This window comes from Amblyraja radiata, chromosome X (assembly GCF_010909765.2).
Source record: "Amblyraja radiata isolate CabotCenter1 chromosome X, sAmbRad1.1.pri, whole genome shotgun sequence".
NCBI lineage: Eukaryota > Metazoa > Chordata > Chondrichthyes > Rajiformes > Rajidae > Amblyraja > Amblyraja radiata.
Window position 1 is genome coordinate 2,720,031 of NC_045999.1, and position 12,699 is coordinate 2,732,729.

General features: G+C 43.2%; 1 protein-coding gene across 6 annotated transcripts in view; it reads right to left on the reverse strand.

The window, feature by feature from the left end:
• Window positions 1-4,546: 4,546 nt before the first annotated feature.
• Window positions 4,547-12,699, reverse strand: part of LOC116968246 (pyruvate kinase PKM-like) — a 29,399-nt gene continuing 21,246 nt past the window's right edge. For 3 of the 6 annotated variants that reach the window (XM_033014933.1, XM_033014932.1, XM_033014930.1), the window contains exons 9-11: window positions 10,007-10,173; window positions 6,175-6,356; window positions 4,547-5,132 (exon numbers count right to left, since the gene is read on the reverse strand). In XM_033014933.1, coding sequence (XP_032870824.1) covers window positions 5,026-5,132; window positions 6,175-6,356; window positions 10,007-10,173 — 456 coding nt within the window. In that variant the 3' untranslated portion in view covers window positions 4,547-5,025. Of the gene's footprint in view, window positions 5,133-6,174; window positions 6,357-10,006; window positions 10,174-10,552; window positions 10,720-12,699 lie in introns of all 6 variants that reach the window. The other 3 variants (XM_033014931.1, XM_033014934.1, XM_033014935.1) reach the window with 3 other exon arrangements.

Consider the following 12,699-nt stretch of genomic DNA (forward strand, 5'->3'; position numbering starts at 1 on the left):
TAGAACAGGCCCTTTAGTCCAGCTTTTTGTGTATCTACGGTTTAAACTAGCATCTGCAGTTCCTCCCGACACACCAGGGGTTTGATCCTGACTACGGTTACTATCTGTACGGAGTTTGTATGTTCTCCCGGAGCACCTGGAGGAAACCCACGCGGTCACAGGGAGAACGTGCAAACGTTCTGATTGGGGATGATCAGCCATGGTCACATTGAATGGCGGTGCTGGCTCGATGGGCCGAATGGTCTACTCCTGCACCTATTGTCTATTGGTTGCAGGATGTTGCCAGGTGGCCAGGGGTTATGCGAAGAAGGCAGGAGAATGGGGTTGAGAGTCTGAAGAAGGGTCTCGACCTGAAACGACACCCATTCATGCTCTCCAGGGATGCTGCCCATCCTGCTGAGTTACTCCAGCATTTTGTGTCTATCACATGAGAATGTTTCCCACAGATATTAAGGGGCCCTTCTGATTATTGCCACCCTCAGAGCATTGTCAACCCTTGGCTGTTTGACATGGTAATCTGTTAAACAACCTACAAAGTTGAAAGCAATACAGGGGAGGCAGAATGAACACTGCCATTGAGAACAGTTTTTAAATCTGCCCTGTTAATTATTTTTCACTTTGATGGTCTGACTGACAGCAGGCCAACATGCCATGCATTTAAAGTGGTTTCTGAAAGCTGAATGCATCAGGAAGAATGCTATGTGGAAATCAATGCCAATCTATTATATAGAGCAGTGGTGTAATCAGCAGATTTTTAAATATTAAAAAAACAAACTAGATATTTGTCACAACAGGAAGTATGTAAAAACAAATCATGCATTTAAGCAGCTTACATGATGAAAATTCCTTCAATCATATTGATGGTCTCGGGTTGGTATTGAGAGGAATTTATGCAGTTAGAGTGCCATCTGCAGCCCATGAGTACAAAATATACACACACTCAAGTTTAGTTTAGTTTATTGTCACATGCACTGAGGTGCAGTGAAAAGCTTTTGTTGCGTGCTAACCAGTCAGTGAAATTCTCTGCCAGAGGGCAGTGGAGGCCAATTCACTGGATGTATTCAAGAGAGTTTGATGTAGCTCTTCGGGACAGCGGAATCAAGGTATATGGGGAGAAAGCAGGAACAGGGTACTGATTTTGGGTGATCAGCCACGATATTGAATGGCGGTGTTGGCTTGAAGGGCCAGAAGGCCTACTCCTGTACCTGTTTTTTATGTTTCAATTACATGATTACAATCGTGTCATGGAGGGGGTGAGGTGTACTGTCCAAGATGTTCCGCTGTTTGAGCATCCTCCCCTCCCAAGACCACCTCCACCCCCAGGACAGAGCCAGCCTTCATGATGAGGTTGTTAACCCTGCTGCCGTCCGCAGCCTTCGCCCTGCTGCCCATCCAAGCGGTTCTTAAAGAGCACTATCGTATCAGCTTCAATCACCACCCCCTGGCAAAACATTCCAGGTACTCGCCACCCTGTGTAAAAAACTTGCCCTGCACATCTTTAAACTTTTCCTCTATCACATAGCCGAGAGTTGTTTTGCTTGCAATTAGTACCCAGCCCAATTTGCCTTAGAAAGGTGGTGATCAGATATCTTCCACAAGCACTGTTTCCAGGGTATATAACTCTAAAAAAGCTTATGTACAGAGCTCTCAGTCGTATGATTATTCAATAGAGTTTGTGCAGTGGGCTAGGCATTTAACTTGGCCTATGCCACTGCTATGGTTTTTATTCTACTTCAAGTTAAACTTGTAATGTACGCCACATCCCACTGCAAGAATAAAACTGCTCACATGTCACTCGAGCACTCAAGCATTTCTTGCCTCAGTCATTTACTGATGATCATTATCCTTGTGAAAAATAGTGGAATGACTGAAAATGTATCCATCAATCATAGTCATAGAGTGATACAGTGTGGAAACAGGCCCTTCACCCCAACATGTCCCAGCTACACTAGTCCCACCTGCCCGCGTTTGGTCCATATCACTCCAAACCTGTCCTATCCATGTACCTGGTAGACAAAAATGCTGGAGAAACTCAGCAGGTGAGGCAGCATCCATGGAGCGAAGGAAATCGGCAACGTTTCAGGCCGAAACCCCTCTTCAGACGAAAGGTTTCGGCCCGAAACATTGTCTATTTCCTTCGCTCCATAGATGCTGCCTCACCCGCTGAGTTTCTCCAGTATTTTTGTCTACCTTCGATTTTCCAGCATCTGCAGCTCCTTCTTAAACATAACTATCCATGTACCTGTCTAACTGTTTCTTAAATGTTGGGATAGTCCCAGCCTCAACTACCTCCTCTGGCAGCTTGTTCCATACACCCACCACCCTTTGTGTGAAAAAGTTACCCCTCAGTTTCCTGTTAAATCTTTTCCTCTTCACCTTCCTCTTATCCTCCATTCCCCTACTCTGGGCAAGAGACTTTTATTACGTTTATACCAAGCCGATTAACCTACAAACCTGCACGTCTTTGGAGTGTGGGAGGAAACCAAAGATCTTGGAGAAAACCCATGCAGTCATTGAGAATGTATTAACTCGATCCAGCCGGGATAATATAATGGGAGAAATTAGATCCCGCAAATTCCAGAATCTGAGCACCACAAATTAACGGGTACTTTGATCAACTTCTTTCAAGCAGGTACTGTTGATCCATTACCTTGATATTAGTAGAAACATACTGGAATAAAGGGTTATATCATCAAGAGACAAAATAGTGATTGAGCAGAGTCCATTTGGATTTATAGAGCGACTGGAAGTTTGAGTGGAAGCCAGCATGTCGCACATTTGCATTTTCAGAAGGCTTTAGAATGACCAACAGGAGGCTAGTGAATAAGCACATGGAGTTGTGAGCAATGTGCAACTATGAACCAAGTTGGTTGATAGAAAGAATACAGTAATACATGTCTATAGACAGTGGGTGCGAGGGCCTGAACATCGGGTCGCCCGTAGCGGTGACTATGAGGTGCTCACGGGTGAACATCAGTGAGGTTGACTGGACTTTGGTTCCTTCCCTCAGAGTGGGGAACTTTGGTGCTGCTGTGGGGATGTTTGTGTTGTGGACTAGTGTTCTGTGTTTTTTTTAATTTCATTTATGCTCAAGGGAAAAATAATTGTGTTGCCTCTTATTCGGCTGGCAACCGGAAGGTAGCCGGTTCGAATCCCGCTTGGAGTGCATACTGTCGTTGTGTCCTTGGGCAAGACACTTCACCCACCTTTGCCTGTGTGTGAATGTGTGTGAGTGATTGGTGGTGGTCGGAGGGGCTGCAGGCGCAGATTGGCAGCCACGCTTCCGTCAGTCTGCCCCAGGGCAGCTGTGGCTACAGAAGTAGCTTACCACCACCGTGTGACTGAGGAATGAATGAATAATGCGATGTAAAGCGCCTTGAGTATTAGAAAGGCGCTATATAAATCCCATCCATTATTATTATTATTATTATTGAAGACAATGACAATTAAATCAATAGGAGCAGGAGTAGGCCAATCAGCCCATCGAGCCAGCACCACCATTCACTCTGATCATCCACAATCAGTACCCCATTCCTGCCTTATCCCCATATCCCTTGACTCCACTATCTTTTAGAGCTCTAATTCTTTCTTGAAAGCATCCAGAGAATTGGCCTCCATTGCCTACCGAGGCAGAGAATTCCACAGATTCACAACTCTATGGGTGAAAGATGGTAAGTTGGTCCTTCACAGGTTGGCTTCAGCTGGGGTACCATGGGGACCAGTGTTCAGTAATACGGCAAGTGGAACACAATAGCTCTCAAGCAGAAACATTAAACATAAGAGGTGGCACAGTGTAGAGTTGCTGCCTTGCAGCACCGGAGACAGGCGTTCGATCCCGACTGTGGGTGGTGACTGGACGAAGTTTGTATATTCTTCCAGTGACCTGCGTGTGTTTTCTCCGGGTGCTCCGGCTTCCTCCCACACTCCAAAGATGTGCAGATTTTGTAGGTTTATTGGCTTTGTTTAAAAAGATGGTAAATTGACCCTAGAGTGCAGGATAGTATTAAGTGCGTGCGGGGAAATCGCTGGTCAGCGTGGACCCAAGCTCCCGTTTATGTGCTATGCCAAATTAAATTGAGTAATGGTGTAGGCCAACTAAACACTCAATGTAATTATGACTCGTCTATTCCATCATATCCCTCATTACCCACCTTATCTCTATCGACCCATCTACTAAATATAGTTAATGACATGGATCCAGTCTCGAGGCACACAAATCCACAGCTTTGCCACAGTGATTTTTCATCAGTCCAAGTTATTTTAATCGCTCGTTTTGAAACAGCGATCCTTTGCTCTGGACATCTCAGTCTGTAGAAGCAGCATCCCATCAGTCAGTCTATCCCATGTCAGGATCACGATTGGCAAACGTGAATGACCGAGGGGCTGCACTACTCTTGGTCAGAAGATCGTAAAGGGATTGCAAAGATCGATTTCCCAAATATATTCACCCTAAACGCCACTTCCAAGCAAGAGACCACTTGATTTATATGAAGAGAGCAGACAACCCAGTCGAATACAATTCTTGTTTGAAAAAAGACAAAATGGACACTGTGTAAGCTAGTTTTTAATTGATGTGATTTGCAAACATTCAACATTTAAACTGAATCCTACTCCTATAATTCACAACAGCATGTTGCACCAAGAATGATATCAGGCCCAATATCAGACACACAGAATCAGGAAGGATTTAAACAATTTCTATATAATCCAGAACTAAAAATGTAACTAATGCACCAATTAATACCGGGATGTATTATTGGGCATTATTTTTAACCAAAATATAAATAAAGGTTTGTGTGGGTAAGATGTACTTGCAGTACACCAAATGAAGCATCATATAATAGTCTTACATCAGGCAGCCTGGTGCTACACAGCAGAGCAAAATCAGGAGCAGAACATGTTACAAGGAAGATACATTTGCTTTAATTTGCTTAAGTGTTGGTGCTCTGCAGTACACAAAGCTACAGCTGCCTAGAGGGAGGCGACACTGCAGTGGACATCGGATTCAAGTCCTACCCACCACACTCAGGACACTTGCAGCACACGCATAGTGTTGGTGGATCCAGATCCTGGGCGCCAGCCAGTCAGTACAATCACCAGGTCACACAACTTGAAGAAGCCACGAGCCTTGCCTGGAGAACAAATTGATCGGTTAATTCAGTTTATACAACACAGAAACAGGCCCTTCGGCCCACCGAGTCCGCACCGACCAGCGGTCCCTGCACATTAACACTATCCCACACGCATTGGGGACAATTTACATTTACGCCAAGCCAATTAACCTACAAACCTGTACGTAGAGTGTGGGAGGAAACCGAAGGTATCGGGAGAACAGCCACGCGGAGAACATGCAAACTCCGTACAGACAGCACCCCTAGTCGGGATCTAATCTGGGTCTGTGGTGGAACAGTGTGACTGTTCTGCCCTAATGATACAGATAGCATGTTTCGATCGCATCCTGTCTTCATTCTAAAAGAGAATCATGCACAATCTCCCCCCCCCCCCTCCCCCCCCCTCCTATAAGAAAATTAGTTTGCCGACTTTATTTATTTCAAGCGCATTTATTTCAGGAGGTCTAGGATACAAAAACAGCGGTGCAACACCGAGGCTCTACAAGGTGCTGGTCGCATTTGGACTGTTGTGAGCAATTTCAGGCACCATTTACAAGGATGTGCTGGCCCTGGAGAAGGTCCAGAGGAGTTTTACAAGAATGATCCCAGGAATGAGCGGGTTAACATGTGACGAGCCTTTGACGGCACTGAGCCTGTACTCACTGCAGTTTAAATGAGGGGGGACCTCATTGAAACACAGAATATTAAAAGGCTTGGAAAGAGTGGACGTGGAGAGGATGTTTCCACCAGTGGGAGAATCCAAGACTAGAGGGCATGGCCTCAGAATTGAAGGACGTTCCTTTAAGAAGGAGACTAGGAGGAATTTCTTTAGTCAGAGGGTGGTGAATCTGTGGAATTCTTTGCCACAGAAGGCTGTGGAGGCCAAGTCAATGATAGATATTGATTCTGGACTAGATATTGATTCTGGATTAGTATTGGTGTCAGGGGCTATGGAGAGAAAGCAGGAGAACGAGGTTAAGGAGGGAGATAGATCAGCCATGATTGAATGGCAGAGCAGACTTGATGGGCTAATTCTGCTTCTATCATTTATGACTTAACCTACCGACTTCCATCGCAAAGTTCACTCTGTGATCCACATCATCAGACCAGACGGCGTCAGCTGGAGGCTTGAAGAGGATGGGGAAAATTCCCCGGTACAGGTGGGCTTGACGTGCGGTCTGAGGTTCACGTGTTACAGCAATGATGGGAGCTCGTGGGCGGTATCTGGACACCAGGTGTGCAGATCTAAGCAAACACAGCAATGTTAGGAACCAATGGACAAATAGGCAAACTTATGCAAGATATTTAAATAAATTCCATCCGATTTCAGTCAAGTCCATAGGATACAGCCCACCACTGCCTTAAATAACACTAAATTGGTTCTACACACACACCAAGTCATGCCAAGGGATGAATATTGATTTATCTAACTTCAAGTAACCCATACATTCCCTCTCCATCCCTCCCCACTCAAGCTTCTCTTCCTCACCCAACAAACAGCGACACAATAGCCCGTTTCCTTTATCATCGTCACTTTTACATATCCTTCATCGATTGTTCTATATCTCTACATCATTGTTTATATCTCTCGTTTCCCTTTCCTGTGACTTTCAGTCCGAAGGGTGTCGACCCAAAACTTCACCCATCCTTCTCTCCAGATATACCGCCTGATCCGCTGAGGGACTCCAGCATTGTGTCTATCTTCAGTTTAAACCAGCATCTGCAGTTCTTTCCTTCACAAGTCATTTTTAACACTGGTAGCAACTCATTAGTGCCAAAGCCTAGACTTAATACCCCCAATTGGACCTCAATGAAAATATGTTTTGAAACGGTGGTTCTGTACATTATTGGTGTCAAGCAGACAGACGATGCCTGCGAGGCAGGTTTTCTGCATTCAGATTTCGGCCAGTCAGCTGAATAAATGGTAGGTTTGACAGAACCAAACAAGAACTTGAGCTCAATACTGCACCCCATTCTTGTGAGCCATCTGATAATCACCCAGCATCAAAGATCACTAGATCAATTTGCAGAAGGTGACAATAATTGCTCCATCCAGGACATGTTGTTGATTTGACTTCATGATAAATTAAATTCAGTTTTCCTTCCAGTCACGAGCAGTGACATTGCTACATTTTACGCACTGCAGGCCAATCTTTTGCAAACTTTAATCCTTTAAAAATCGCAAAACTGTAAACAGTTGTGAAAATGACAAGTTTAACCCAAGCCCTTTTAAATAGCTTATCTAATAGGATGTTATTTTGATTGGTAACAAAGATGTAACTAGAAACACAAATTCCAACTAGCTCGAAACATTCTACTCACTCCAAGTATCATTGAAATTCTGAAGGGTTTCGACCCGAAACGTTGCCTATTTCCTTCGCTCCATGGATGCTGCCTCACCTGCTGAGTTTCTCCAGCATTTGTCTACCATTGAAATTCATACCCAAACTTTACAACTATGAAAAGCTAGGTGGTTTAGGGGAGCTGGGTTATGTTCTCATGTTCCCCAAAATCCTTTCCCAATTAAATTTTTTTTTTTTTTGTGATTGTCCATGTATACAAGATGCAGCTGCTAATAGCTGGGACCCATCAGTACATATTGAAACAATGACTGAGCCCAAGAGTTTACACAATACAGAGCATCAATTTGGAACCCAGAACCTGATTTTCCTTATACTGCAATGCAATGGGCCTCCAACCACACCAGCCCCCCTCAGAAGACAAGGTCGCCAGTCCTAAATATGCAAACATTCAGTCAACCAGGTTGGAAAGTCTAAATCTTCCATGGTCGGCATTCCGTTAGCCAAGCGGAACACATTCACGCAAAAGCGTTGCTGTAGAGAGAATGTTTATGCAGTCAGTGCCCTGCTTAGACCATTTGATAATTAGCCATCAGCTCAAAGAAAGCCAAGGTCGTGGTGAGCAGCTTGGTTTTATTAATCAGCACCAACCAGTCATCGAGAAAGTCCTGTCAATGCAGCCAACACAGGTGCAGCTTTGCAATTTAAAAAAAAAATGTTTTACACAGCTGCAAAAAAAAACTGGATATTAGCAGGGCTTAAACAATGATTCCACCCAAGCACATAGTGCCGCTGCACAATATAATCCAGCACTGCAGCAGTTGCTACTGTGGAATACATTTAGCAAAGTGTAATGTCATGGATACGTAAAGAAACAGAACCCAGAGACAAAGCCCCACACACACACACACACACACAAAGGGAGCAGATGCCAACAAGCATATTGGAAGTGACTGTAGACAATTAAGGCAGTCAATAAAGTAACAGGTAAAAGTATTGAAGTAATGATCTGGCCAAGATGACCTGGCTACCAAGGAAAATAATTCCATTGATTGTCAAATTAAGATGCTTATGCAGAATAACAGGGCTATCTGCAGGACAAACCCATATCCAGGGAGAAACAGCAGCCCTCTGTCCATGTATATAGTATACAAAATATAGGATTAGGGGCAAAGGAACAGCAAGTGGAACTGTCTTCAACGAGGCAAAATTTAGAATAGATAATACATCAGAAATTTTACTAGTTGAAGTGGGGAGGAAAACCAAGACTGATTTGCATGAAGTTAATTTTGAATTCTCTGATACCGACTTTCAGGAGGCCATGAAAAATAGAATGGACTGATCGTAAAGGTTAAACTGAGAACAAGGCAGAAGAGGTTGATCAGTGGCTGGAAAGCCAAAAAGGGCAGGAGTCCGGTAAACAAAATATTGTAGCAGTCAGAGGCACGCGATCTGAATGCAGATTGAAATGTTTTGTTGGGATTTGCAGATAGCAGCAAATTATGAAGGGCAGCATCAAACTAGCAAAAGCAAAATAGGCTTCAACAGATAAATTCAATAAAATGAGCAGCTGTGCATAATATACAGGGAAGAGTTTTTCCTAACAAGTCATGAAAATAAGTGGGATAGATCAGAAAAGAAATTTGGAATGGCAACATAATGGTGCTATGAAGAGTGCAAAGAACTTGTTAACAAACAGGAATAGGGAATAACAAGGTCACTGAGTACTACATGGAGTTTTGAACAATAAGTGTGGAGGCATCAGAGAAAATTATTTAAGGGTGTTAGCAGATTCTGGTCCCAATCCTCCCCATTTCCTCATGCTCATCATTTCACACCCAATTTTCCTGTAACAATTGCAGAAGGGGCAATTTACAGTAGCCAGGCATTGCATCCCAGAGACAGGCTTTTGGGATGCAAGGGAGACAGAGCACTTGGGAAACAGTCAGAGAGAATGGGCAAACCCCTCCACTAGCCAGCAGAGGGCAGGATACAAATGTGTTGTTAAGCATGGTAATGCAGACCAAAGGAAAGCTTCTGAATAGAGAGAAAGGCAACATTTAGGCAGTGGTCTGAAGAAGGGTTTTGGCCCAAAACATTGCCCATTTCCATCGCTCCATAGATGCTGCCTCACCCACTGAGTTTCTCCAGCATTTTTGTCTACCTTCGATTTTCCAGCATCTGCAGTTCCTTCTTAAACACTTAGGCAGGGAAACTTTGAATAAGAGAAACTGGTATTGTTCTTTTATGCCAGAATGTTCAATTCCCAGTGAGTGATTATCCTTCTTACCTATTATTAAAGATTGTTTAAAGAGATTGTTTAAATTGGAAAACAATGTTGAGCTGGAAATCAACAAATTGACTGAGCCATGTTCCTGATTAGTTTCAAATCATCAACAGAATGTAGACCCATACAGAACGCAGTTTATAGTGATATGATCTGACATTAATATTAATGAGATAATATTGCAGATAGGCACAACTTAAATCAGATTGATATTTAAAGTTGGACAGCGCTTTGCACTCTGCTGACGGGACAAAAATAGGCCAGTGAAATGTCAAAAGTTCAGGGACAAGCAATGGAATCATTCCTACCTTCCAGACTTAGTCAGCACTATCACAGCTGCAGCACAGCACTTGAAAGAGGCCTCCACAGCACCAATGGCTGCCACATCAGATGGATCTCGTGAAAGAGGTGACAAGCGGCGTAGCTCTTCAAATAGCTGCCTGTGGTACATGGCAGCTTCAGCCTCTCGAGCAATCTGCAGATGCCATACAAAACAGCACCAGGGAAGGGAACAGTCCGGTCAGTTACCACTTCTGCCAAGTTAACCCCAAGTACACCTTGCGTAGCTCAGCCTACCTTCATCTACCTTCCGAGCCTAACTGAGCCAAATGTGCTCCAATTGTTGGACCTGATCAACACAGCTTGGGAAACTGATACAACCAATGTTGGCCACACGCATGAACGAACCAAAAGTGCGTAGCCAATCTACATTGCATCAATTTTTCCCCCATGCCATTTGAAATAGCCTCAAGCTTGAGATGGGTTAGCCAGCCACCAGGCCATTTAGTTATCCAGAAGCCTGCAAGAAGAAATGGTTACTTAACCTACACAGCATCACTCATTTACTACTCTACCTGCCAGATTTGGTCAGGATTATAATACCAGCAGCAAGGCATTTAAAAGACGCCTGCACAGCACCAATGGCAGCAGTCTCCGTTGTGTCTACCGTGGGAGGTGCTAGTTGAGCGATCTCCGAATACAATTGCCGATGATACATTGCGGCCTCTGCCTCAAGGGCTATCTGTGGGCCACAAAATAAGACAGGAACAGAGAAAGATGCAAGAGAGTGTCAGGTATACATGCCACATTAGTGAAAGCAAGGTTTGGGTAGTTGTGCAATATTTGCATTGCAGGAATGTTTAGTAGATTGAGAATCAAAAGCCTATTCTGGCATAAGCGTGCTATTCGATTAGTAAGAGGATGTTTTCCTAATTTCAAGTTGCAAGGAGTCAGTTTCTGACATTTGAAACCAATCCACTCTTGCAACTGTCAATTAGCAAAGGTGTTCCAAGGAATATAGATCCAAATTATGGAGAGATTTTAAATAATTATTCTAGCCCACTGCATGCAAGCTGCACAACTGCACTTAAAATATACGAATGCTCTGCAATCATGCAAATGAGAAGACATGCAAATTTAGTGTTCTATTGTACAGCTAAGTTTATAAACAAATTATAACAATGGACACCATTAGTCTAAAAATCAATGGATTGGATGAGCCCCTTACAATTAAATGAGATGAAGCGAGTGGGATTAGGGAAGAAAAGAAAAAAGATCACAAGGACTTCCAGCAAGCGCTATTGAAACACCTGACTTGATACTTCTTCCCACCCATCGGAGTTGGACTAATCTTGCACCAAGGAATATATAAACATAAGATCTTTGGCCTTAAGCGTTAAGTTTCAAACAAATTTCTCTCCCAAATTCTTTCATAATCAATTGCAATGAAGTGCAAAATTAGGATTGGATAAAACTAAAAATATAGGAACTTTTCTTTCACACCAGCATAAGTGCTCAAACACTTGAAGCTTTCCAGACTCGAGCAGAACATTCTATAACATGCAAATGTTTCACATAACAATAAAAAAATCCATCGGTTACACACTATTCCATTTGTTATACTATTTTTGTCATGCTAATTATACAGGGTACAATATTTAAATTCAGATTGAGGCCACTGTTTCAAATGGTCACGTGAGGTTTTGCTTGCAGGACTGGACAAGGATAAACTCTGCATTCAGCATTAAAGTGTTTTCATACATACAAGACAGAAATTTTGCACACAGTTTTTATTTAAATACAAGTCCTTTAAAACTCCGCCTTGGATGTAGGAATTACTCATCCAAAGCATGGCTTACTTTTCATTGATTTGCAATGCTGCATACCAAGAACTGACAGGCACGCCACGAGAATATCTGCTCAATATTAGATAATGAAACACCAATTTTGAATTTAATGACTTTTCCAATCAATGCTTGGTATCTGGACCCAGTATTACAACTTTGTTGCTCAGGTCAAAATACAGAAAAGAGTTGGTTGTACTGGGGAAAGTGCGAGGGAGGTTCATTAGCACACTGTGTATTTCCAGTTGTAAGGAGTGATTGGGCTGGATATATTTTGCTTGGAGCAGAGAAAGCTAAAGAGAAACCAGATTGGAGGCATATGTGGGCCATAGATAGGATAGTGAAAAACTATCCCCCTTAGCAGATATGACAGATTGAGAAAGAATGCAAGGAAGAGTTTGATTCATGCTGAGAGCTGTTGAAAGAGTGTTCTGCCTGAAGGGGACAGGGGAGGCAGGCCTCTGGTGCTGAAAAATGGTATTAGCAGAGATATATTCTTGATAGCTAGTATGTACATGCCAAGCTGAAAGGCTAATCTCCATGAAATATTACCGTTTCCTTTCCAATATTCATCATGGACTAGGGCACTCTGAATGGCAAGTTAAGTTTATGAACTTCTCAACTTCCAAGTTTGACAGGGAAATCTTTTAAGGCAGTTAATTTAATAGGGGCAAGGTTTGTGCAATGCAGTGAACTTCCAATGGCCTAAAGCAGACATGACCTTTTTTGGGATCTGCATGACTGAAGGCAGCATATGCAAGCAACTGCAAGGCAGGGTTTACAAGGCCAACGAGCAAGTGTTAAAATAGCCAAAACCAGCTTTACGGCTGAGAAGCATGAAGAATGCTGGGTTTTTTTTTTTAAAGTCAAAACAAGAT